Below are 24,904 nucleotides of genomic sequence, written 5' to 3' on the forward strand. Positions count from 1 at the left end.
CTCTGGGCAGGTCTTTGAGGACTCAGTAGGTAGATGCCTTGGGACTTTCTTTTGAGCAAGGTCATGAAATCTTACCAGCCTTGGGATGAAGTTGCCTAAAGAAGGTAAAGAAGTGGTTTGGGAAAATTATAAAATTCCTCCTGAAATATCGCATGACGTTTACATGTTTGAGACGATCAGTCACAACACACCATATCTTGATTCAGAATGGGATCCCTTCCTTGAATACAGCTGATATTGTCAGATGTAGGAATGCAGAAAATAAGAGAGTGGCTCCAGTTCCCATGATTTGGGGGACTGACTCATGGTAAGTCAACAAGCCTTGATTATGTGCCAGCCACTCTGCTAAGTGCTGGGGGTACCAAGCAAAGTTAACAGCCCCTCTCCCCAAGGAGCTCACTTTCCAATGGCTTTAGTCAAGTCAACAAGTCAATGAGGTTTTATTAAGTATCTACTCTCGTCCAGGCAACTCATAGGCTCTTGGGATTCCAAGAATAGAAAAAGAAAACAGGAGATAATTTGTAAATAACTACAACATACATACATACACACACATACATACATACATATACATACATACATATCTACTTCCATGATCAGAAGCTAGGAGGTGCAGTGGATAGAGTTCTGGCCCTGGATTCAGGAAAAGCTGTGTTCACATCTGACCTTAGACACTTCCTGGAGAGCTGGTCTCAGTTTTCTCTACTGTAAAATGGTGCCAGTAGGACCTACGTAACAGAGTTAGTGTGAGGATCAGATGACATAATGTTTGTAAAGCGCTTGTGCCTGTCACACAGTAGGCGCATTGTATAAGGTAAATTTCAAGAAATCAAAGACAGAAAGTGAACCAAGAAGGGCTTTTTGCAGAAGATGGATGGTCAAGAATATTGAATGGAGTAGATGTTAGTTAGGAGGAGGAATAAGAAAAGACTGTCCGACTTGGTGATTAAAGCAAGAATACTAACTTGGGAGGGAGCACTTTCAGGAAGTGGCGGAGCACTAGGCTTGGAATCAGGAGGACTCATCTTCGTGAGTTCAGATTTGGCTTCAGACCCTTATTAGCTGTGTGATCTTGAGACACAAGTCACCTAACTCTGTTTACCTCAGTTCATCCTGTCTAAAATGACCAAAAGCAGGAAATGGGAAACCACTCCTGGATCTTTGCTCAGAAAACCTGAAATGGGATCTAGAAGAGTCTGACACAACTGAAACAACTGAATAATAACAAAGGAATGAATGAAAGAAGAAAGTAGAAATTTCAACCAGATGTTTTGAGGAGGTTGACTGAGAAAATGAGGTGAGATAGAATGATTGTTCAAAAGATGGTGAGGGTTTAGGGAAGGTTTTCTTAAAGATGGGCATGTTTGAAGTCAGTAGGAAAGGTACTAGCTGATAGAGAAAGATTAAAAATATGAGAGAACTGGGTGTGGGCAATGATTGAGTGTGCTAACTGATGGGGAGGATAGGTTGTAGCTGGGGATCAAATGTAAATATACATGGTTGGCCACTGCAAAAAGAAGGCTCCCACTTTCTTAGAGAATGGAGGAAAGAAGACACTGTAAGATCATACGAAGAGGTTCGGAGAAGGAGAGAATGCAAGCAGTTATTCACTTTATACTTATTAAGTGACTCTTATGTGCCAGGCACTGTGCTTAGTAGGCACCATGCAGAAAGGCTAATAGCAGTGTCTGCCCCCATGGAGCTCACAATTGGATGTCGTTTGTAGAATGAAGGCAGTAGAGTGAAGAGAACCTGGAAAACAGAAGGTGGGATTTTTGTTGGGACTTGAAGGGCTTCAGGAGGCCCAAATGAAGAGACAGAGGATTCCAGCCATTGTGGAGAGACAGAGAAAGTGTCAAGAGCCTAGAGATAGAGTGTGTTCTTCCTGGTATATAAAGGAAGTCAGTATCATTGGATCAGGGGAGGTAGCAGGAAATAAGGTGGAAGAAGACTGCAGAAGTAAGTGATGTCTATTTCACGATGGGCCTTTAAAGCAAAATAAAAAGCAAGATACTCAAATAAAAGTGTTTGGATAGTCAGTCATCAATAAGTGTTCATTGAAGACCTTCTTTATGCTAAGGCATGGGGATTAAAATAGAAAAGAAAAAAGACTGTCCTGTCCCCACAGAGTTTACACTTTCAAGGGGAAGACAACATACAAAAAGAAGATATTTGGGGGCAGCAAGGTGGCAAAGTGAATAGAACACCGGCCCTGGAGTCAGGAGGACCTGAGTTCAAATGTGGCCTCAAGACACTTGACACACTAGCTGTGTGACCCTGGGCAAGTCGCTTAACCCCAGTTGCCCTCCCTTCCCCCCTCCAAAACAAAACAAAAAACAAACAAAAAAATAAAATAAAAAAAGAAGAGACTTGGGGTTAAAGACTCTAGACCCTGGGACAGCTTGGCAAAGTCAGTGAGAAGTTCCAAAGTAGTGCGGCCAGGTACAAAATATGGAGATGTGTGAGCTGACCTTCTTCTTATGTGGAACGTTTGAGTACATGAGCTCATCGATGGCGGGAAAGAGAGAATATGGGAGGATGGAGAAGGAAAGAGTTATGGAAGTGCTTCTGTTAAGAGCAAGTTAGGGAATCAACAGATGAATTATCAATGAACGAAAGTGTGGTCTTCCTAAAGTGATTGTTCATATTATGAATAAATATAATGCAATATAGAATCATGACTCACAATACCAAATGAAAAGGAAAATTTTGTAAATTCTTGGGAATCTAAAAAAATCAGGAACAGTCTACTAAATTCTTTAATTGCTCAAAAATTCAGTAATAGAAATAAAGGAAGCTAAAAGCAAAGTATAGATTATAAATAGAAGATAAATAAGATGTTTTCAAGAATGGTATAGGCCAGTGACTCTGAGGGCCCAGCCCCGCCCACCTAGATAATCAGTAGGCCTTTCACCGTCATTCTCATACCCACCCCAAACCCCTATTACACCTGGGCCAGTCTAGGCTATTTACCACTATTAATCCCATCCAATTTTTTTCACTGTTCCTTTTCTGTCTGTAAGTATCAATCTTTAATCCCCATTTAGGGGCCCATTCACTGGGAATCCAGCCCTCTTCTATACCCATTACAGTAAGTCTGCTGCTTGGATTGAAAGAAGTGCTTGAAATCTTTCTAGGCAGACTTGTCCTGTACACGGACGTTCAGGGCTCCCAGCAACCCTAAACCACATCATACATACATATACATGTATGTATTCCTTATTTTGGCTTCATTTTCGTCTCCAATTCACCTAAGGTTGATAAAAACCAACTGCAGTACCCCACACTCCAGCTCAGTAATTGATTCAACCATTGTGCCCCTCCCTGCCCACCACTCCACACTGCAAGGTAAGGCACAGGAGGGCAGGGACTACCTTGAATTTTGAGGGGATGCTAATGTATTGAGGAATGGCTGAAGAAGTTGTGGTATAGGAATGTAATGGAATACTACTGTTCCATAATAAATGATGAGCAGGCAGATTTCAGAAAGACCTGGAAGGACTTGCATGAACTGATGCTGAATAAAGTAAGCAGAACTGGGAGATCATTGTATACAGTAATAGCAGCATGGTACACTGACCAGCTTTGTTAGACTTAGCTGTTCTCAGCAATGCAATGATCCAAGACAATTTCGAAGGAGTCCTGATGGAAAATGCTGTCCACATCCAGAGAAAGAAGTAGGGATTAAAAATTCCATGTTCAATGGGCTACTTCAGGGTACTTCAGGTTCTTGCTCTGGGACTCATCCCTCATAGAGCTGTCTTTCTTGCCCATACCCACCATCGTAACCTGATGTCTGGGGTGCCCAATAATGGGGGGGGGGGAAGACAACCCAAAAGGCACCACCCCTTGCAAAGCCAGCTTTACACATTCTGGAGCATTTGTCAACAATGAGGGAAGCAATCATCCTCCAGGGTGACTAGATTTGCAACCAAAGCTAGTTGGAAGTATGGAGAACTATTTCCTCAGCTATAAAATAGAAACAGTGGTACCCAAGAAAATAAATGTAACAGTAGTTATAAAAGGCTAAAATATTATATGTAGGGTTTTCATTATGATACTGATAAAACAGATCTGAAGGCCCAAGTACAGCACAACAATTTATTGTTAATAGGGGGCTGAACTTAAATGGTTACTGGCATTTAAAGCATATACAGGAGTCTCCCATGTCCTCAATCCCATTATGGGTTGACGAAGTTTTCTCCTATCATATTAATACCCACTTAAAAAAATATAAATAGCAATTGTTTCTGTCTTGGCCAGAAATCCTGAGGATCTTCCTCATGCAGGACACTGTTTGTGTTGTTTTGTTTTAATTTTTAATTTTTGCTAGGTAAATAGGCCATTCTCTGCCTCAATTCTTATTAAGCCTTAAATCACAGAATGGGCCTTGCCTCAGTCAAACAGAGACTTGCAAAAGGCCTTAGCTTGAAATGGGAAAAGTCCCCAATGCATCCTGGGCCATCTTCAGTTCTTCTGATCTACATTTTGCCACTGGACGCAGATGACTCAGGAGAAATCGAGGGTGGTGATTTGGCACAGCCCTGCCTCACTTAAACCCAATAGACTTGCATGTCATGGCATCACCTCCCAGATACCATATATGATTACTAAAATGTCAAGGGAGATAGGGTGACTGATTTTCTTTGTAACAGCTTTTATTTTTATTTTTAGTTTACAACATTCAGTTCCATAGGTTTTTGGGTTCTGAAATTTCTCCCCTTTCCTCTCCCACCTTACTCCCCCAAGACAGCATGTAATCCAATGTAGGTTCTATATTCACCTTCACAATGAACTTATTTACATAATAGTCCAGTTGTAAAGAATTATAACCAAAAATGAATTCTAGTGAACTGTTTTTCTCTTCTCTTATAACTGAAAAAAACCTCTTAAGGCAGGTTACCTTTGATCTGGAGGCTGTTAGACCTTAAATGTATCTATTATAGAATGAGACAAAACATTTGAAAAATAATGAAGCATATTTAGTTTTAATGCAGAAACTAATAATAACAGTAAGTGACTAACTGTGGGGAGAAAAGCATAGCAAAATCCTTTGAAGAAATCTTTGTCTGTGAGGTTCCTTTGGACTTCTGACAACCTGTGAACGGACCTCCCCAGCCCTGCTGACAATGTTTGGTGACTCTGTAAGGCTGCAGTCTGAGGCACTAGGACCCTGCTAACCAAAGTAAGGAAACTTATGGGTTAAACTTTAAATAATGAGTGATAAGAATAACCCGGCATTATTTAGAAAATAATCAATTATTTTAATAATTAGCACATAGGAAAGTTACATTTTTGAACCAGCTATTCACTGGGTATACACTAGTGCTCACTGTATTCATGTAAGATTCCAAAATATACTGATTGTCCTCCTTATCCAACATTCCACCAGCTTTCCACTCCATCATTTCCTGTGCTAGTTGTTCCCTTCTACTTATTCAGTGAATTAAAGATTTTTAATTTCTGTTGGCAAGCTGTCCTTTGAAGCCCACCAAATGTACTCCCCCTTCCTCTAGCCCACCTACAGACCAGACCAAGTCTGGAATTCTAAAACCTATCAAAAACTTATTTGAATATAATTGAGAACACATGTGCATGTGCTGAATTTTGCCACCAACAGTTGTTGAATATTGAATGTAAGGAAAAGTTAATGAATACTGCATGAATTTGAACCACCACTGCTAAGGATTATTGGCACATGAACACAGTAACTTATGTCCTGGCCTCACATACAAGGAATGAAGTTCCTAGAGGTTCTCCCCAGTGTGAATTACGTGATGTAAACGAGGATGGAGGTGAGTTTGAAAGCCTTTCTACATTGATTTTATCCATAAGGCTTCTCTCGGCCATGGAGTTTCTGATGTTTAGCAAGATTGGAGCTCTGTGTGAAAGTCTTTCCACATTCATTGCATTCATAGGGTTTCTCTCCAGTGTGGATTCTCTGATGTTTAGCAAGAGTGGAGTTCTGTGTGAAAGTCTTTCCACATTGATTACATTCATAGGGTTTCTCTCCAGTGTGGATTCTCTGATGTGCAGTAAGATGGGAGCTTTCTGTGAAAGCCTTTCCACACTGATTACATCCATAAGGCTTCTCCCTAGTGTGGATTCTCTGATGTGAAGCAAGATTGCCCCTTTGTGTGAAAGCCTTTCCACAATGATTACATTCAAAAGGTTTCTCTCCAGTGTGGATTTTTTGATGTGCAACTAGATAGGACCTCTGTTTGAAAGCCTTTCCACACTGATTACATACATAAGGTTTCTCTCCAGTGTGGATTTTCTGATGTTTATCACGACTGGAGCTCATTCTGAAAGTCTTTCCACATTGATTGCATTCATAAGGTCTCTCTCCAGTGTGAATTCTCTGAGCTACCCAGTGCTTATATTCATCAGGCTCCTTTCTAATGGGAATTTGCTGATGTACAACAAGAGTGGAGTTCTGTGTGAAAGTCTTTCCACACTGATTACATTGATAAGGCTTCTCTCCATGGTGGATTTTCTGATGTGTGGTAAGATTGCACCTGTGTGTGAAAGCCTTTCCACACTGATTACATACATAAGGTTTCTCTCCAGTGTGGATTCTCTGATGTGCAGCAAGATGGGAGCTGTCTGTGAAAGCCTTTCCACACTGATTACATCCATAAGCCTTTTCCCTAGTGTGGATTTTCTGATGTGCAGCAAGATTGCCCCTTTGTATGAAAGGCTTTCCACACTGATTACATTCATAAGGCCTCTCCCCAGTGTGGATTTTCTGATGTGTAGTAAGGTTGCTCCTGTGTGTGAAAGCCTTTCCACATTGATTACATACATAAGGTTTCTCTCCAGTGTGGATTCTCTGATGTGCAGTAAGATGGGAGCTTTCTGTGAAAGCCTTTCCACACTGATTACATCCATAAGGCTTCTCCCTAGTGTGGATTCTCTGATGTGAAGCAAGATTGCCCCTTTGTGTGAAAGCCTTTCCACAATGATTACATTCAAAAGGTTTCTCTCCAGTGTGGATTTTTTGATGTGCAACTAGATAGGACCTCTGTTTGAAAGCCTTTCCACACTGATTACATACATAAGGTTTCTCTCCAGTGTGGATTTTCTGATGTTTATCACGACTGGAGCTCATTCTGAAAGTCTTTCCACATTGATTGCATTCATAAGGTCTCTCTCCAGTGTGAATTCTCTGAGCTACCCAGTGCTTATATTCATCAGGCTCCTTTCTAATGGGAATTCGCTGATGAGTAATGAACTTAGAGTTGTGACTCATGGCCTTCCCACCTTTATTACTTACACAAAGCATTTCTCCAGTATCACCTTTCTGATGTTTCTTGATGTCTGAACTCCAGCTCACAGCCATCTCCCACTGATTACCTGGACACATTTGAATTCCAGGAGCCTTCTCCAGGGACTGAAAAAACTCTACATGTTCAGTAAAGCATTTCCTATATTCAATATCTGGAGGACAGTCATTTCCTGATGTCATTTTCTTACCTTCATTTGGGATAGAAGACTGTCTGAATCTCTTTCTAATTTCATCCAATTCACAGTCACTCTCTGGGTTTTTATCTACTTTGAGAATAAAGTCATGAATTTCTCTAAAACTGAAGTCCCAGGGAGCATCACTCATGAATCTTTGCCAGTCACATTCTTCTAGCTTTCTAGGCATCTCATTTACTTCATACTTGGTCTCTCCATCTGAAGAGAAAAAAACAAACAAATATATAGAGAGAAAATGATATACACACATCAAAATATGTAATAGCGATGGTTACTGAATGCAGCTCATGACCTCATCGACATCCTAAAGGTAATAAAACTTCATGGATGTACTCTTGGAGCAAACAATGGCATTAAATAGACTGTGTCACTGTAAGGAGAAGAGACAGAATGGATATGAGAGTGACAAATGAGTTGTGTACCACACAGTGCTGGACTCACAAGAGACTAAACATTCATATTCAACAAAATCTGCAGCCTCAAGTCAAGTGACCAGAAGAAATAACGTGAACAGGTCTCCATGGGAGAACAATTTGTTGCTAACTTGGAGAGAAGGCTGAGCCAAAACAGGTTTTCAATATTCCAGCAGGAAATGAGTGACTGGCTTTTAAAGATTAACTCATCTGGACCAGAAGACTCATAAATATCTAAACCTGTTTCTATGAAAATCATGGGGAAATTCAGAAGATACTAAATAAAAAATGAAAACTCAACAGGGGGACCAATAGGTTACTTCATCCACCCTGAAGAAAGCCATATTTAACTCCACCAAATCCAAAGCATTTTATGATGCCCTGAAGAGGCTGTAGGATTTGTCCTTCATTCTCAAAGAGGACCAGGGCTTCAGGAAGATGATGCCATGACTTGCTTTTAAGTTGGATTTAAGTGAAAGAGAGGAGCGCAAAATCACCAACCTCACTTTCTCCTCCACAGCCCTCCGGGTTCAGTGGTCAGATATAGATCAGGATAACTGGAGATGGCCCAGGAGGCAGTGAGACACCTTGGCCTTTTAAAGCTAAGGTCTTTCCCACTTCTCACTTTCACTGAGGCAATGGCAATTCAGTGATTAGGCTCTTTTAAGAAGTGGGTCAAAGGATGGCCCCTTTAATAAAAAAGAAAAATCAATCTTTGATATGGGAAGACCCTCAGAGTCACTGGCCTAAGGAGAAACAATTGTCATCTACATTCATTCTGAGCCAGCAGGACCATCCTCCCACCCCACATTGGGTTTGAGGTTGTGTGGTTGTGGTTTCTCCTTTGCTCTCCGGAAGAACCATGACATTAGGAAGATGATGTGATGACTTGCGATTGAATTGGATATAAGAGAGGGAAGGCTATACCAAGTCACCAGCCTAATTTTCTCTTCCCAGCCCCTGAAAACTATTTATGAGCCAAGGAACTATCCACCTAGGGAGCATCTCAGTGCTAATAGAGCCACATTGATTAGTGATAAGAACATGATCCTGGAGAGCTGGGCTGAACACTTCCATAGTATTCTCAGGAGACCATTCTCAACCCCTGCTGCAGCTCCTGTCCATTTACTGCAGGTTGTACTCAATCCCTCTCAAGCCATTCACCCATTGATGGGCATCCCCACAAGTTAGTCCTTGCTACCAAAAGGAGATCTACTACAAGTATTTTCAAACATTTTTTTTCTGTTTTCCTTAATCATCTTGCAAAGCAGACCTAAGAATAGTATGACAGGATCAAGGGGTAGGCACCTCTTAATTCTTTGGGCATAATTACAGGTTGTTCTGGAAAACTGATGGATCAGGTCACAGTTCCACCAATAGTGAATTAGTGTCCCAGATTTTTCATATCCCCTCCAACATTTGTCCCTTTCCCCTTCTATCATTGTAGCAGGAATAAGATGATATCTCAAGGTAGTTTTAATTACTATTTCTGTAAGAAGTAATGATTTTAAGAATTTTCTTGTATGATTGATTCATTCATCAGAATATAGTTTTCATTTATTCATCAGAAACTGCCTGCTCCTAGCTTTTGACCAGTTATGGTTGGGAAATGACTTATATTCTTTCACATTTGACCAAGTTCTTTAATTATTTGAGATATAAGACATTTGTCTGAGATACTGTCTGTAATCACTCCCCCCGAATTTTCTGCTTCCCTTCTGATCTTGGCTACACTGCTTTCATTTCTCCAAAACCTTTGTAATTTAATGTAATTGAAAATCATTCATTTTGTGCCTCACCGTGCTATCTTTTGTTTATGCATAAATTATTCACCTCTGCATAAGTCTGATTGGCAATATGTTCCATCATGCTCTTCTAATTTCCTATGATGTCTCCTTTTTATTTTGGTCATGTATCCATTTGGACCTTATTTTGGTAAATGGAGTATATTAGTCTCTGTCCAATTTCTGATAGACTACTGCCCAGCTTTCCCCACAATTTTCACCAAATCAGGAATTCTTACCACAAAAACTTGTCAACATTTTCCAAACCCAGTTATTCTGTTCTACTCATCTACCTTTCTATCTCTTAGCTCTCTCCAGATTGCTTTTTTATTATCATTAGTTTTCTTTTCATTTTCTCTATTTCATTTTTAATTCATGGAATAAAATAAGCATTCCCATAACACGGTGTAATTAAAAAAGATGATTGCACATGAAATACCAAATCAATTGCGACTCAACAATTTCCTATTCATTTTAAGTAGATGATAAAGTTATCATGTAAATTTCTTTTTTTCCCTTTCCTCCTCCCTTTGCCATAGAGATGGCTACCATCAGATACAAATATGTGTGTGTGCGCAAAATCATTCCAAATATACTTCTATTTATCTGTTGTTTCTCTAGAGCCTGAAAGCATCTACCCTTGTATGTCCTTTCTATTTTGGGGTGTTTATAATACTCAAAATGGCTTATTCAACTCAACTTTGTTGTTAAAAATATTTCTCTGGGGCAGCAAAACAGAGCAGTGAGTAGAGTGTCAGCCCTGGAGTCAGCAAGACCTGAGTTAAAATCTGGCCTCAAACACTTGACACACTTACTAGCTGTGTGATCTTGGGCCCTGCCTTCGCCTTTCCAAAAATAAAGAAATACATAAAAATTTAAAAAAATAAAAATAAAAATATTTTGCTGTTACTGTATATAACATTCTCTTGGTGCTGCTCCTTTCCCTCTTCATTATTTTGTGCAAGTTTATCCATGTTTTCTTTTTTTTTCAAATCATTAATCTCATTATTCTCAGCAGTACTTCATCATAATCACGGATTCCAACTTGTTCAGTCATTTCTTAATTGAAGGTTATCCAGTTCTTTGACACCATAAAAAGAGCTGCTAGAAATATTTTAGAATACACAGGATTTTTGGCTTTTTCCCTAATCATCCTTGGAGGTACACCTACTGGTGGTATTGCTGAATCAAGAAGTATTGGTTGTTTAATAAGTTTTTAGGCATAATTCCATATTTCTCTCCAAAATGGGTGGATTAGTTCACAATTCCACCAAAATGCATTAGTTTCTCAACCTTTTCCACATCCCCTCCAACATTTGTCTCATTCCCTTTCAATAATTGTAACCAGTCTGATAGGTGTAAAATGATATCTCAAGACTGTTTTGATTTGTATTTCTCTACTCAATAAAACTTTGGATTATTTTATTTTCATATGACTATGAATTGTTTGGATTTCTCCAGTGGAAACCTACCTGTCCATACACTTTGACCATTTCTCAATTGGAGAATGACTCAAATTGTCACAGATTTTACAAAGATCTTTGTAAGTTTATATATTTGAGACCTGAGAACTTTATGTGAGATATTGCAAAGAAAATCACCCCTTCCCCTCAAATTTCTATTTTCCTTCTTATCTTACATACATTTCTTTTGTTTAAAAAAAAAACCCTTTTTTTAATTTAATGTAATCAAAATTATCCATCTCACACCTCATTTTCTTCTATGTATCTTGTTTATTCATAAATTGCTCACCTGTCCATAGGTCTCTTAAGGAAGGGGCACACTTTAAGACCTAGATCAAGGGCTGTGTGTGTCCTCAAGGCCACAGATTCCACATACCTCATCTAGACTTATTTTAAATAGAGTACCCTTTAGTATCTCTTCTTTCAGGGTTTCCTGGGTCACATATAAGAATGCTGGTGATTTATGTGACTTTACATTATATCCTGCTACTTTACTAAAACAATTGTTTCAATAAACTTCTTAGTTGAGTCTTTGGGATTTTCCATGGATATCGTCATATCATCCACAAAAAGAGATGTTTTTATTACCTCATTCCCTAGCTTGATTGCTTCTACTCTTTTTTTCCTCTTATTGCTATTCTAGGATTTCCCATACAATACTGTATAATATTGGTGACAACGGCCATTTTTGCTGGCCATCGGATCTTACTGGGAAGGTTGCTCACTTCTCCCCATTACAACTAACTCTTGCTGACAGTTTTTAGGTAAGTCGCTTTTTATCAATTTAAGGAAAAATCCATTTTCCCTTTATTTTCAGGTGTTCTCAATAGAAATGAGTATTCTATTTTATCCAAAGCTTATTGTTCAGCTACTGATGTAGTCATATGATTTTGGTTATTTTTTGTTATTGACCTAGTAGATCATGTCTATAATTTTCCTTAGGCTAAACCATCCATGCATTCCTGGTATAAATCCCAACTGGTCACAATGTACCATCTTTGCAACACATTGTTGGAATCTCCTACCTAGTATTTTATTTAGGATTTTGGCATCCATAGACATTAATTAAACTAGTCTATGATGTTCTCTTTTTTATTTTTCCTAATTTCAATATCAGCATCATATTTGTTTCATAAAAGGACTTTGGTACTTCCCCTTCTTTGTCTATTTTTTTCCCAATCACTCATTTAGTACTGGAATTGGCTGACCTTTACATGTTTGGTAGAATTCCCCTTCAAATCCATCTGGTCCTGCTGCTTTATTCTTAGGAAGCTCATTTGTGGCCAGTTCAGTTTCTTTTTTTAAGACAAGATGATTTCAGTATTCTATGGGTTTTTTTTTCCTGTAATCCCCTGAGAATAATGTTCCAGCACTACCTGCCCTCCACTCCCATCTGCTTCCTCTGTCTCACTTCTTCCTTTCAGGACTTATTAGCATGTAATAACCTCTCCATTTCACTCTCCCTATCCAATTTTATTTTTTAGAATCAACCCATCATACTCAGCTCAGCTTAAGCTTTTCTTTCAAACTACCCCAGTAATGATGATATTCTTAAGGGCACTGATAACATCTTCCTTTATAAAAAGTAAACAGTTTGACCTCATTGAGCCCCTTATAACTGGTCTTTAATTTTTACCTTATATTTCTCCTGGATCATCCATGTCCAATTTGCCATTGAATCCTGCTCTTTTTCTCATAAATACCTGAATATCTTTCAGTTCATTAAACGTCCTTTTTTTTTCCATTCAGGATTATGCTCAGCTTTGCTGAGTGACTTCTTTTTGTTCAAACACAGCTCCCTTGCTCTATGAAATATAATGTCCCAAGCCCTATAGTCCTTTAATGTAGAAACTGCTAGGTCTTGTGTTATCTGATTCTAGCTCTACAGTATTTACATCTTTTTCTTGTTGCTTCTAGTATTTCCTATTTAATTTGGGAGCTTTGAAGTTTGGCTATAATGTTACTGTAAGTTTTCATTTTGTTGTCACTTTCAGGGCCAATTTTGTGTCTAGACCCTTAATTGGATCATACCTTTCAGGTAGTATAACAACTCTAACTTGTGTCTCCTTGATCTATTCTCTATATCATTTGTTTTTCTAATGATTCTTTTCACATTCACTTCTACGTTTTCATTCTTTTAGTGTTTAATATTTCTTAGTGTCTTATCATGTTCCAGCTTCATCTCACCCAATTCTATATTTTAAGAAGTTATTTTCCTTCTTAAGTTTTTGGACCTGTTTTTCTAATTAGTTGACTTTCTTTACATAATTTTCTTGATTTCCTGGACTGCTATTGTTTTTCCCCCTAATTTTTCTCAGTCCCTCATTTAATTTTTGAAATCCTTTTTAAGTTCTTCCAAGAACTCTTTTTGGGCCTGTGTCCACTTGAAATTTCTCTTTGAAGTAGGAGTGTTTTTTTTTTTAACTCCAGTTTCTTCCTCTGAAAAGGAACCCAGATCTTTATCTCCAGCCAACAGAATGATGTAAGTCATTTAACTTGAAAATGCTGAAAGCCAAGACCAAAGTGGACAGCAGATTGTGCTGTCATGTCAGCTTCTAAGGCTGAGATGGGACAGAGTATGAATCAATTCTGGGCTGCTTGTACAAACTTTGGCCTGGCAATGAACACCAAGAAAAGAGAGGAAATGGTCCTTACCTAGGGACTTCAGATTCTGGATATTCTCTACCATGACCTCCTTGTACAGCTCTTTCTGAGAATGGTCCAAGAGGCTCCACTCCTCCTCAGTGAAGTCTACAACCACATCCTTGAATGTCACCAACTCCTAAACCATCAAAAACATATGATTTAGAGCTGAGAGACTCCAGATTTGATCCAGTTCAACCTTCATCAACTTAGAAGAGGAAACTGAAGCCCAGAGAAGGGATTTGCCTAAAACTCATATAACCTTTATGAGTGTCAGAACCAGCACTTGAAACAGTCATTAAGAAACCAATGGATTATGGAGGAAAGCATTTTACATTTGAAGTGAGAATCATGTTGTAGTAACAAAAGCTGGAAAAATGTCCTACTATTACATGCTCCCTGAATAGAATTAGGGAAAGTGAATAAAATTAAGGAAAGCATATGTGTTCTGTCAGTGGGATCAAAGGTTCTGTAGAGAAAGAGACAAGGTCATCTGAAATTCCTCCTCACCAGAAGAGTCATCAGTGACATATTGAGAAAATTCAAAGAAGACATTGTGAAAAGCTGGTAAGTTCGGGGCATTCAGCAGTGATACTGATGAAAGAACAAAGAAAAAGGAAAGATCTAGTAAATTTCCTTAGGGTTGGAAATAAAGTCTTAATTAGATGAAAGTATGAAAAGGATTCTAAAAAGACATCATTCACAATGTGGCCTCAGCTGAGTGGAATGAGCCTGTTTCCAGCCAAGTGAAGAGTTCTCTATTCTTATACTGAGGGGTTCAGATGACACTGGCTATGATGTGTCATGGGCAAAAGCACCTGTGACCCTTGCTTTGTGATTGCTTGCAGTTGTTCAAGGAATATATTCATTCATTGTATTATTTAATCATAGAGAAACGAAAGTAAACGTGAGGAATGGAGGGTTCCTTGATTCAGTACAAATGTAATGTTTTGTGAGCTGGGGTTGGAGATTGAGCTAATGCATAAGAGCTAGAACTCAAGAACACTGGTGATCAGGAATGAAGAGGCAGACTGATGGATATCATAAAAGAGAGGGGGGACATGTGTAATCCTTTGATACTTGGGAGGGCTCATCTATTTATCCAACCTGCTACATGTAGAACACATGTTCAGCCAATGCACTTGGCATTCAATGCTCTTGTGTTTCATTTTCTTCCATCTCCAGAAGAAGGATGAGTCACTTTTTCAGTTTTTTTTTTATTTTAGAGCAATTCTCTTTCAAAGTGTCTTTTCACTTTGTCATTTAGATTCTATTTAAAATATCTCATTTATGTTATATTTATAATTTCAATTTTACTTTTAGCTTCCTTTATTTCTATTATCAAATCTCTCAGCAAATAAAGAATTTATTAGACTTTTCTTGATTATTTTTGGTTCCCAATTATTTCCAAAATTTTCCTTTTGACTTGGTGTTGAGTCATGACCCTTCACTGCACTGAATTTACTCATAGCACTGATGCTCTAATGGCTGTTCTTATATCCATGTGCTGAGTGTCCCCTTCAGTACCTTCCTTCCCCCATCTCTTTGAGAAAACTCATAGACTTACTTCCTGTGCAGTTTTTTGTCTTAGAAGGCACAAAGGGCTTAGCAAATGGTGATTAACTACCTGAGTAATCAAGCAGACAGTGTTTTCTTTGGACTGGCATAAGTAGTTATGCTAAAGGCCTTTGTACCAGGCTTTTCCAACCCTACCTCTAAATTCACATTTTTTTTCCTTTTCCTAACAATATTTCTCTTCTTCTCTGTATCTCCTGATCTAATCTTACCCAAAACTTCTTCCTAAGCTTGCTTATGCTAATCCTAGCCAAAGGATGGGTCCAATACCCCAGGGGGAGAGTGTCTCTGTGTCCTCTGTGGAACGGTGAGAGTTTACTTACACATGTCCATCACCTTCTCCTGGAGCATCAGGCTCTTGAGGGGATAAATGAAGCACAGTTCACTGTCTGGCTGTATCCTGCACTCCCTTATTCTGGCTATCCCCAGCTGACCCTGACAATTCTCACAACAGGATTAAAGGAAACAATATCTATGTGCTTCACATAGAAGACACCATATCTTAACCCTTTTCAGTCTTAACCTCTTACCCTTTCCAGTCTTCTTACACCTTGGTTCTTTTCTTCCCTCTGACCCAGGGACCCTGTCCTCCTGGCTGATCCTTGACCAAGACCCTCCATCCCCTGACCCTGTGCTTTCCCAATGGCTGTTTCTCATGCTTGGAATGTCCTCCCCCTGCACCGGGGCCTTCTGGCTTCCTTTGTATCTCAGGTAACACCTGAAAATGAGCTTTTCCTGGTCCCTGACACTGACAGAGCCTTGCCTCCCAGTTTGCCTCCCATCCATACTGTATAGAGCTTGTTTAGAGACAGCTGCAGACTGACATGTTCTCTCCCCATTGGAGTGTAAGCCATGGAGGGTAGGGACTGTTTTTTCTCAACCTTCCTTTGCACCCCCAGTAGGTTAGCAGAGTGCTTGGCACAGAAGCCACTTTCTAAATGCTTATTGACTTGACCTAAGAAATGGGGAATGAGAGGAACTCAGAGAGACCTGGGAAGGCTTGTGTGGCCTGAAGGAGAAGCAGAACCAGGAGGACAATTTCCGCTCTGCTGAGAGCACTGCAAAGGAATACCTACATCTAACAGGACAAAGTTTCCTTGGCTTTCTTGGACTCCAGGTTTGCTGATGATGGTCAGGACTGTGGATGGACTGTACTCACCTGGGATAAGGGTCTCTGGGTGCCAGGGGCCATTTCCTCTGGTTCTAGGCCTTGGGCTCTACAAGCTGACTTGGGGAGAGGGAAGAATCTCAGAATGGAAGAGACGTTGTCTTTACCTCCTCTTCCTAGGGTGGATGCTGACCTGTCAGCAATGACAGAGGGTGAGATCTCAAGAGGATTACAAAGGCCCTGGGGTTAGCCTTCAGGGCTAACCTTCAGGACTCCACCTCAGGAGGAGGGTAGCAGGGAGGATTACCATTGGAAGTGAGCTTGGTCTGTAAAGGAAGAGGACTTGCCACCCTCTCTGTTTCCCTTGGACCTCATGCTCCTCTCCCATCCTTCTAGAGGGAGCCAAGAGGCAGAAGGGACTTCAGATCCCATATGGGATGACACCAATCACAGGCTCAATGACCCCAGATGCAGAGCTCTGCCTGCACCTCATACTTTGGGTGAGATATGTAGATCAGATCACTGGGACCCAATGATAAAACTGGGGATGGCACCATAAGACCTTTAGGATGTGACAGGGAGCCTGGACAAGTAGCAGGGGCAACCCCCAGAGCCAGGACTTGGAGGGAAGCCTGCTCTTGGCAAGCCTGGAGGACAGTTAACAAGAGGTTAGTGGGGGAATTCGAGGTCCAATGGAAAGGGCAGACAGCAGAAGTGGGGGTGTGGGGAGGGGCCCTTTTTCAGACCTACCTGGCAGCTGCATCTGCAGAGCTTGCTCCCAGAAAGCAGAGAGGTCAGCACTGAGGGAAGAAGGCAGAGAGGTCACAGATCCTAGGGCTTTTACTTCCAGGTAGCTTATTCTGGGTGGGCCCTCCCTATCTCAGGAGCCCTGGCCTCCCTCCCATCCTCTCCCCTCCCCTTCCCACCCAGGCTTCCAATCTTCCCCCCAGGGACACAACCCACTAAGCTAGTCATCTCTGAGCTCCCCTCCCCACCTGCTCCACCCCTCTCTCCCTCCCTCCCTTACCCAGCTCTGAGACTTCAGCCCTACTCGGTAGAATCTCCTGGTCTCCCAGCTCTCCCCCTGCTGCCCCTTCTTCCCCACAAGGATATGCCCATCCTATATCCATCTAGTTTCTCCCACCCAGTCCCCTCCCCTGATTCCCTCCTCCCTCAGGCCCCTTTTTTTGCAACCTGGGCCCAGACCTGCCCATCCCCACCGAACTCTCCTCCAAACTGAAGACATTTGCCACCTTGGTCCATCTCCATTCTTGACCTTCCATACCCCAATGCAAACACTGAGGTGATGTTTCCCCCTTTCTAGATTTTATGTCCTTGTTCCTATTTTCTATGAGATGTTCTCTCACTGGAAGACATCAGGATCCTAATGAGGAGCTGAGGCCAGGACAGCAGGAGACCTGGTCCCAGGGCATATGTTAGAGCTGACATTATAACTTTTCTCTACTGATAAAAACCTTCACATTTGCCTCTATGACAAGGGGTTTGGCTGGTACCTGATTAAGCAACTGAAACCCATCCCTGGGAGGTCCCACTATTTCCCTTTTCACCCTCAAAACCCAGGTTCTAATGGGAAGGGGAGAGGTGCAGAAAGCAGGAAGTGTTGGTCCTGGGACACAAAGATGTCAGGAAATTAGGAGGGAGGCCACAGAAGGACTGGGGTGAGACTGCTGGTGGGGGGTGAGGGGGGTGGCGGGGAGTGCCATAATCCAGCAATGAATGATCCTTAATGATCCCTCTGGCATTTTTTTTTTCTTTTACAAAAGACAGTTCCCATTCTTCAGGACCTTTTCTAGTTCCAGGGAGTGGTGGGCAGGGAGGGGCTATATGGCTGTGCTTGGGAATAGATTGATACTCAAAAACCTGGTACTGCAGCAGAGTAGGTATTAATCTTGGTATCTGTTAGCTGAATTGGAAAGGAGAGGGAAAGTTTGGGGATGAAAATGAAGGCACAAGAAGGAAGAGAGACAGAGAAAAATATAGAAATATAAACTGTATAGCCCTCCCCAAACTTTTTGGAAATCTCCCCACTCCCCCCAGAAAGGCCTAAGATGAGGATGAGAAAGAAAGCCTAGAAACTGCCTCAGATCTCATAGATTAAGATATAATTGTGGTGTGGGTGTGGTTGAATGTACTTACATTAAAACACTCAGGCACTCTTCCAACACAACCAAGAAGTACCCTTTGAATGAACTGCGCTTCAGTCATAAATTGAGTTTCTAATTGGTTTGCACTGTTACAGATCCCTTCTCTATTGGTTTCTTTCTTTGGATTTCCAACTTGGCCAGAATTATTAACCCAAGAAGGACACCACATCCTCTGAAGCTTTGAGACTTTGCACACAAACTGTGACACTCCCTTGACCCCGCCCCCCCTTTGGCTAATCAAATTATGCATCAGAAAAAAAAGGTCAGTGGCTAGAACACAAAATCCAGACAATGCTAATGGCATATAGTCTGCTTTACATAAAACAAATTAACACAGGCAATAAGCCTCAGGACACACAATCTTTTCCCACTGGTCTGAGCTCCCTTCTCACAGGACATCACAGTCAGCTGATCAAAGCTGGGACAAGGACCTCTGGCACATGCACAGATAACCTGAGGAGCAGAATGGCTTGGATTCAGGTCACAGTTGTGTGGGACAAGTGAAGACCTCTCATAAAAGGGAACAAATTAAATAAATAGAAATAAGTAGGATAGTGAGTCCCATTTCTCTACTTAGATATTTTCCCCTCCACAAGCCTAGCTAGTGACCATAAGGCCCCCGAGGTTAAGAACAGGTCCTGTGTATTTACCTAATGGCGAGAGGCCCGAAAGAAAGAAGGGTTGAGGTGAATAAGTCAGCAACCATAAAATTCTCTGAGGATAAGGATAAGACACAGGATACTCATCCCCTGTACATTGACCCCAAGATAAGAGAACCTCCGTTTGGGGAAGAATGGATGAAAAGCCGAAAAGCCAGGTGCAATATAGATGTGCAAGATTAGTTAGGTATAAGAATGATAGGAGGCAAGGTGTAAGGATACTGGGGATATCCGCCATAGCCACAGATGTGAAGATGAGGTAACTAACAACTAATTCCTGCCTGTCACCGATAACCGAACTGTTTGTTTAATCGTCATTGTCATTGTTATTAAGACAGATTTACTACCTTGAGATTGATAGTAGAATGAAACAAGAATGATGGGAAGTTTATGACTGTCACCTGCTTGTAAAAAAATAACCATACTGTTTGTTCCTTGCCATTGTCCCTGGGTAGATTTATCGCGTCTAGATTGTACCCTCAAAGCTTACGTCTGCAAGCTGAGAGGAAGGAGGTTGGGAGGGGGAATTGCGGTTAGGGACCTATATAAACACCCCAATTTTCTGTGTCCAGTGCGCTCTGACACTGAGAGGACCCCCAGTCCTCTCGATGTCCGGGTTGCCCTTTCCTGCAGGATCGTAATAAATTTTCCTTTCTACTTTCACCTTGAGATGCCTCTGTTGTTAATTTTTGGATTCGTAAAATCCATCCCACACACAGTCAAAGTGTGTGTGTGTGTGTGTGTGTGTGTGTGTGTGTGTGTGTGTGTGTGTGTGTGTGTTGGGGGAGGGGCAGTGAGGACAGGTACGGTTTTCTGCCTCTCCCAGGATCTCTATTTCTTTTTCTGGCTGGACACTTGAAGTTGGTAAACAGTGCCATGGAGCAAGGACTGGTCCAACACACTTGCATGGCATCCTTACATACAGCTAGTGCTGCCTCTCCTTGTTGGGAGCTTTTTGGTGGGGCTGAGATAACACATTCCTGTTTGACCTTTCCCATAACCTCCACTGTAGGTCTGCTTCAGGGATGACTCACCCTCTGAGGTCTGCTCCAGGTCTAATAATTCTGATTCTATGGCAGTAATAACGCATGTTTTGGTTGGGTCACTCAGTGGTCTGACTCTTCATGACCCCACGGACACAGTTCATGGGATTTTCTCAGCAAAGATACTGGAGTAGTTTGTCATTTTCTTCTCCAGGGTGGCCCCATTTTACAGATTGGAAAAGAGGCAAACAGGATGAAGTGACTTGTCCAGGATCACACAGCTAGGTAGTATCTGAGGCTGGATTTGAACTCAGGTCTTCCTGACTCAAGGGCTAACACTGTTTACACTACACAACCTAGCTGCCCCTGACAGCCAAGCATTTTAAGGATCATTGCACAGAGTCATCAGAGAGAAGAAAGAAGCTACCCCAGATGGCAATCCTTAGAACTTTTGGAGCATTTCTCAGGTAATTCAGACTAGACCACAACTGCCCTCCATGTTTTCTGGTGGGAGTTTCTCAAACTCTCACGTGTCCAGTGGGAAGACTTTCTCATCTCTATCAATAGAGTAGATCCCCAATTAGGATAAGCCAGGTCAAGTTCTGTCCCCTCCAACCTCATTTAAACCAGGCACACTATTGCACAGAATTCCTAGGAATATTTGTCTGATGAGAATGGGGGAGGGGGGTGCTAAAGAAACTTCTATGAACTGGGTTCATTTCCTTGCTCTGCAGAAGCTCCTGATTACAACCAATATAAGGGTCTAGAAAGTTCTGTCCATCTTGGCCATTAAAACTTCACAAATGGTTCCCCTCCCACCTTCCCAGTCTGCTTCCTACTCCCCCAAAACCCCCTGCCACGCATCCAGCAAGAGTGGCTGATTTCTGCTGCTCATTCATCACCCTCCTCTCCCTGTTCTGGGGAAAATGGAAGCTTTTTGAGGGCAGGGACTTTTGGGCTTTTTGCAGTGTGTGTGTGTGTGTGTGTGTGTGTGTGTGTGTGTGTTTATGAGAGAGACAGAGACAGAGAGTTATCATCTGGGTCTGACACCCTGTGGCAGTCTGGGAAAGATTGTAAAGCAAATGCTTATAAATCCTAGCTGTGTGACTCTATACAAGTCACTAGACCTGTTTCTCTCAATTATAAAGTGGGCAGAATAATGGCACCTCCCTCCAAAGGCTCCTCTGAGGACTCCTTTGGCCAACTGCTTGGCAGTGCCAGGCACATGGTGTGATATAAATGCCAGCTTTCATTTTTTTTATTTCTCTCCAGGGGTTTCTTAGAACCTCTGGGCTGAGGAATTCCCCAACACCAGACACTGCTTCTCATTTGCACCCCAGGGCACTGTTTGGAACACACAGATGAGGAAACTGAGTCTAAGAGATCAAGTGACCTGACACAGCTGATGGGTATCTAAGGCAGGGTTTGAACTCACATCTAGCTACCTGAGGGCAGCACTACCCACTGCACGACCCAGCTGCTTCCCTTCATGGAGATGACTGAGAGTTAGCTACAAAAAAGCAGGCCCAGAACTGAGGGACAGTCATCCCCTGGGGGACCGAGGTGGGCAGACCAGAGGAAGGACTTTAAGAGGTAGCCACAGATTCCTGGCTCTGGGGACCCCAGACCCTGCCCACTGGGCACTTAGAAGTTGACAGTCATTTCAGATGCTGTGAACCCCCAATAAGATCCAAAGCCTGAACTAGTCAATCAGACTGCTTTGCTTTGCTCCCAAAATGCCTTTTCCTGTGTCAGCAATTTCAAAGACCAGATAAGGTTCATAAGGAGTGTTCTTCCTGTGGGTAACCACTAAATGATAGGCTACAATACAGGGACTTCTCTTATCTTGAAATCCTAGAGGCATATGCTTATGCTGGAGAAATGAGGCAGTCTTGGGATCCTAATTTCTAACTGACACTACTTTGTCCAGTGTGTTGTCTTATTGGATTTAAGTCTTATTCAGCTAGGAATCTTCCTTTCACACTATATGGAGGCCATAAATTGGAGTTGAGATTGTTCTAAAGCAAATTTAAACCTTCTCATTCTTTTATCAGTCAGAAATTTCCTATGATTCCATGATCATGTGTCTCCTACCTTTGGGGAATAAATAAGATAAATATATACCGCCTAGCCTGTTTGCCTCTTTTGACCACTTTCAAGTCCACAAAGTAAAGCTGAGCTGGGGCAGAGAGGGGTCACAGCCCCAAGGCTCCTAGGTTCTTGGATGAAGGAGGAACCTTAGAGATCACCAACTTCCATGCCCCCTCAGCCAATAAGGCTGAACAGGCCAATCCATCAATAAGCATCTATTAGTGGTGCAGTGGACCCAGTGCTTGCTCTGGAGTCAGGAAGACCTAAGTTCATATTGCAACCTCTGACACTAGCTGCATGACCCTGGGCAAGTCACTTAACTCTATTTGCCTCTGTTACCTCATCTGTAAAAAGGACCTGGAGGAAATGGCAATTCACTCTAGTATTTTTTCCAAGAAGACTCAAAAGAAGGACCAACGAGTCAGATATGACTGAAAACCTTTAAACCTGCAACAAAATAAGCATCTATTATGTGCCATGCACTGTGCTAAGGCCAACACAGTTCTTGGAACAGTCTTTGAAAATGGGCCAGTGCTAGAGGGAGAGAAGGAGGGTATTTTATGTTTGTTCATTTAGAGATTCTAGGAGAGAATGACTAGGAGGCCAGAGCCTGACCCAGAAAGTAGGGCAGAGCACAGAGGAGTGGGGAATGAAAAACCCCCACAGGAATCTAATGAGCCTGGGGAAATTGGAGCAGAGGAGAAAGTTGGTGGTTGCATGAGGATTCATTCAGTTCCCCAAAGTGTGTTTGAAGGATTCTCCCAATTGAGCTTGGGCCCCAGCATGGGCTGGGGTGCTGTCCAAGGTAGGAGAGCAGCAGGGAACCAAGAAACTGAGGGACAGAGATGGTTTCACAGGCTGGAGTCCACTATTCAAGTGGCCAACTCTCCAAGGACCGTGGGTGGAGCCAGGAGGGGCCTCAGAGCTGTAGGCTCTCATTTTGCCTGAAGGAACAAGGCTCAGAGTAGTCAATGACTTGCCCAGGATCACAGGGGCATTAAAGAACAGCCTGGATTCCAGCCTGGGTCACAGAGTTACACTAGTAGGGAATTCTAAGATCATTTTGTGACCTCCTTCCTACTCTCACCTCACATGAGTGTTTTTTTTTCCTAAGCTGATCTCCAGATCACAGGAATGCACATGTATCTGAAATCAGAAAAGGGCTTAGTTCAAGGTCACCACGTCCAGTCCCCTCATTTTACAGAGGAGAACACTGAGGGTCAGGGACTTGGCAGCCAATGTTAAGTGGGGAGGGCCTGGAGTCAGTTAGACCTGAGAGAATCTTCCCTCTGACATGCCCTAGCTAAGACTCTGGAAAAGTCACTGCACCTCTCAGTCACTGTCTAGAGTCTGGTGGTGGGACCTGGTATTAACCTGAGAGTTTGTTTAAAGGAGGTAAACAGAGCTAGGTGATAGAAAATTTCATGTTACTTATTCATTTATTCCCTTAAGCCAGCTGATACATACATGCATGTATGGAGCTAGACAAATTCTGACTGCTCAACAAAAGAATGGGAAAGCTTAAATATATTTTAGAACAGTCACAATTCAGCATACCTGCGTTACTCAATTTTATGATCCCCGTGTATGTGTAATGTTAAACCTGAAAATTTGGTTGAAGGAAACAACAGAGCTAGGTGATTGAAAAATCCATGTTGTTTATTATTTTCCCTTAAAGCATAGCGGAGCTAGCTTACTTGTACGTACAAGGAGTCAGAGCATAGGCATTGGCTGCTGAACAAAGGAATGAGAAAACTTATATACGTTATTTTAGCAGAGCTAGCAAGCCTGTATTACCTCACATTAATAGCCCCCATGTATGTTTAACCATGATACAAGAAGAGGATTTTCCTTAATTGAATAGAGTTGTAAAGGATGTTGACAAAAGTCAGTCGAAACTACAACCCAGCGTCTCTGTGTCTCATTACATTCCATAACATAGTATATACCTGTAGAATATTAAGCAAGGTAATCTCTCTTGGGGTTAGGGTAATGTCCTTAATGATCCGGCCTTGTTGACAGAGGTAAGGGCATTGCCTGAGCAAACTTTTAGAGAGAACAAAGAAGCCCAGGTCCTGGATCTTCACTATAGATATGCATGCCTTCAGCTGCTTCCAACCCTTAATTCCATTCTCCTGGTTCTTGGACTCTGACCTCATCTTGCCCCCCCTTAGACTCCTCCTCAAGACCCTCCCTGAACCCTTCCTCTAGTCACCCTGGACCACCCCTCAATCCCTCCTACTAGCTTTGTGTATATAATCTCCATCTTGCCTCCATGAAGGTGCTCAGATTCAATCTAGCTCAGTAGTTTGAATCTGGCCAGCTTGTGAAAACAGGTGTCACAAATGGTGGGATTTCTTAAGACAGCCCATTATGGTTGTAAGAAATGGGAGGAGGAGTTTTGTTTCCACAGAACTAAAGGTGTGGAGACCAGGCCTCAAGGTCGGTCAGGTGAGAGGTCAGAGGCTTGTACGCATGTGCATACTTTTTGAGAAGGCAATCTAGGGAATTAGAGAGGCCAAAACCACTTGAACCTGT

General features: G+C 41.8%; 1 protein-coding gene across 1 annotated transcript in view; it reads right to left on the reverse strand.

Moving 5' to 3' along the window:
- Positions 1–5,824: 5,824 nt before the first annotated feature.
- The window catches only part of LOC118836165 (zinc finger protein 665-like), a 70,529-nt gene continuing 51,449 nt past the window's right edge, over positions 5,825–24,904 (reverse strand). Inside the window, exons 8-9 of the mRNA XM_036743528.1 lie at positions 6,418–7,089; positions 5,825–6,282 (exon numbers count right to left, since the gene is read on the reverse strand). Coding sequence (XP_036599423.1) covers positions 5,825–6,282; positions 6,418–7,089 — 1,130 coding nt within the window. The remainder of the gene's footprint in view (positions 6,283–6,417; positions 7,090–24,904) is intronic.

This window comes from Trichosurus vulpecula, chromosome 2 (genome assembly GCF_011100635.1).
Source record: "Trichosurus vulpecula isolate mTriVul1 chromosome 2, mTriVul1.pri, whole genome shotgun sequence".
In the NCBI taxonomy this organism is placed as follows: domain Eukaryota; kingdom Metazoa; phylum Chordata; class Mammalia; order Diprotodontia; family Phalangeridae; genus Trichosurus; species Trichosurus vulpecula.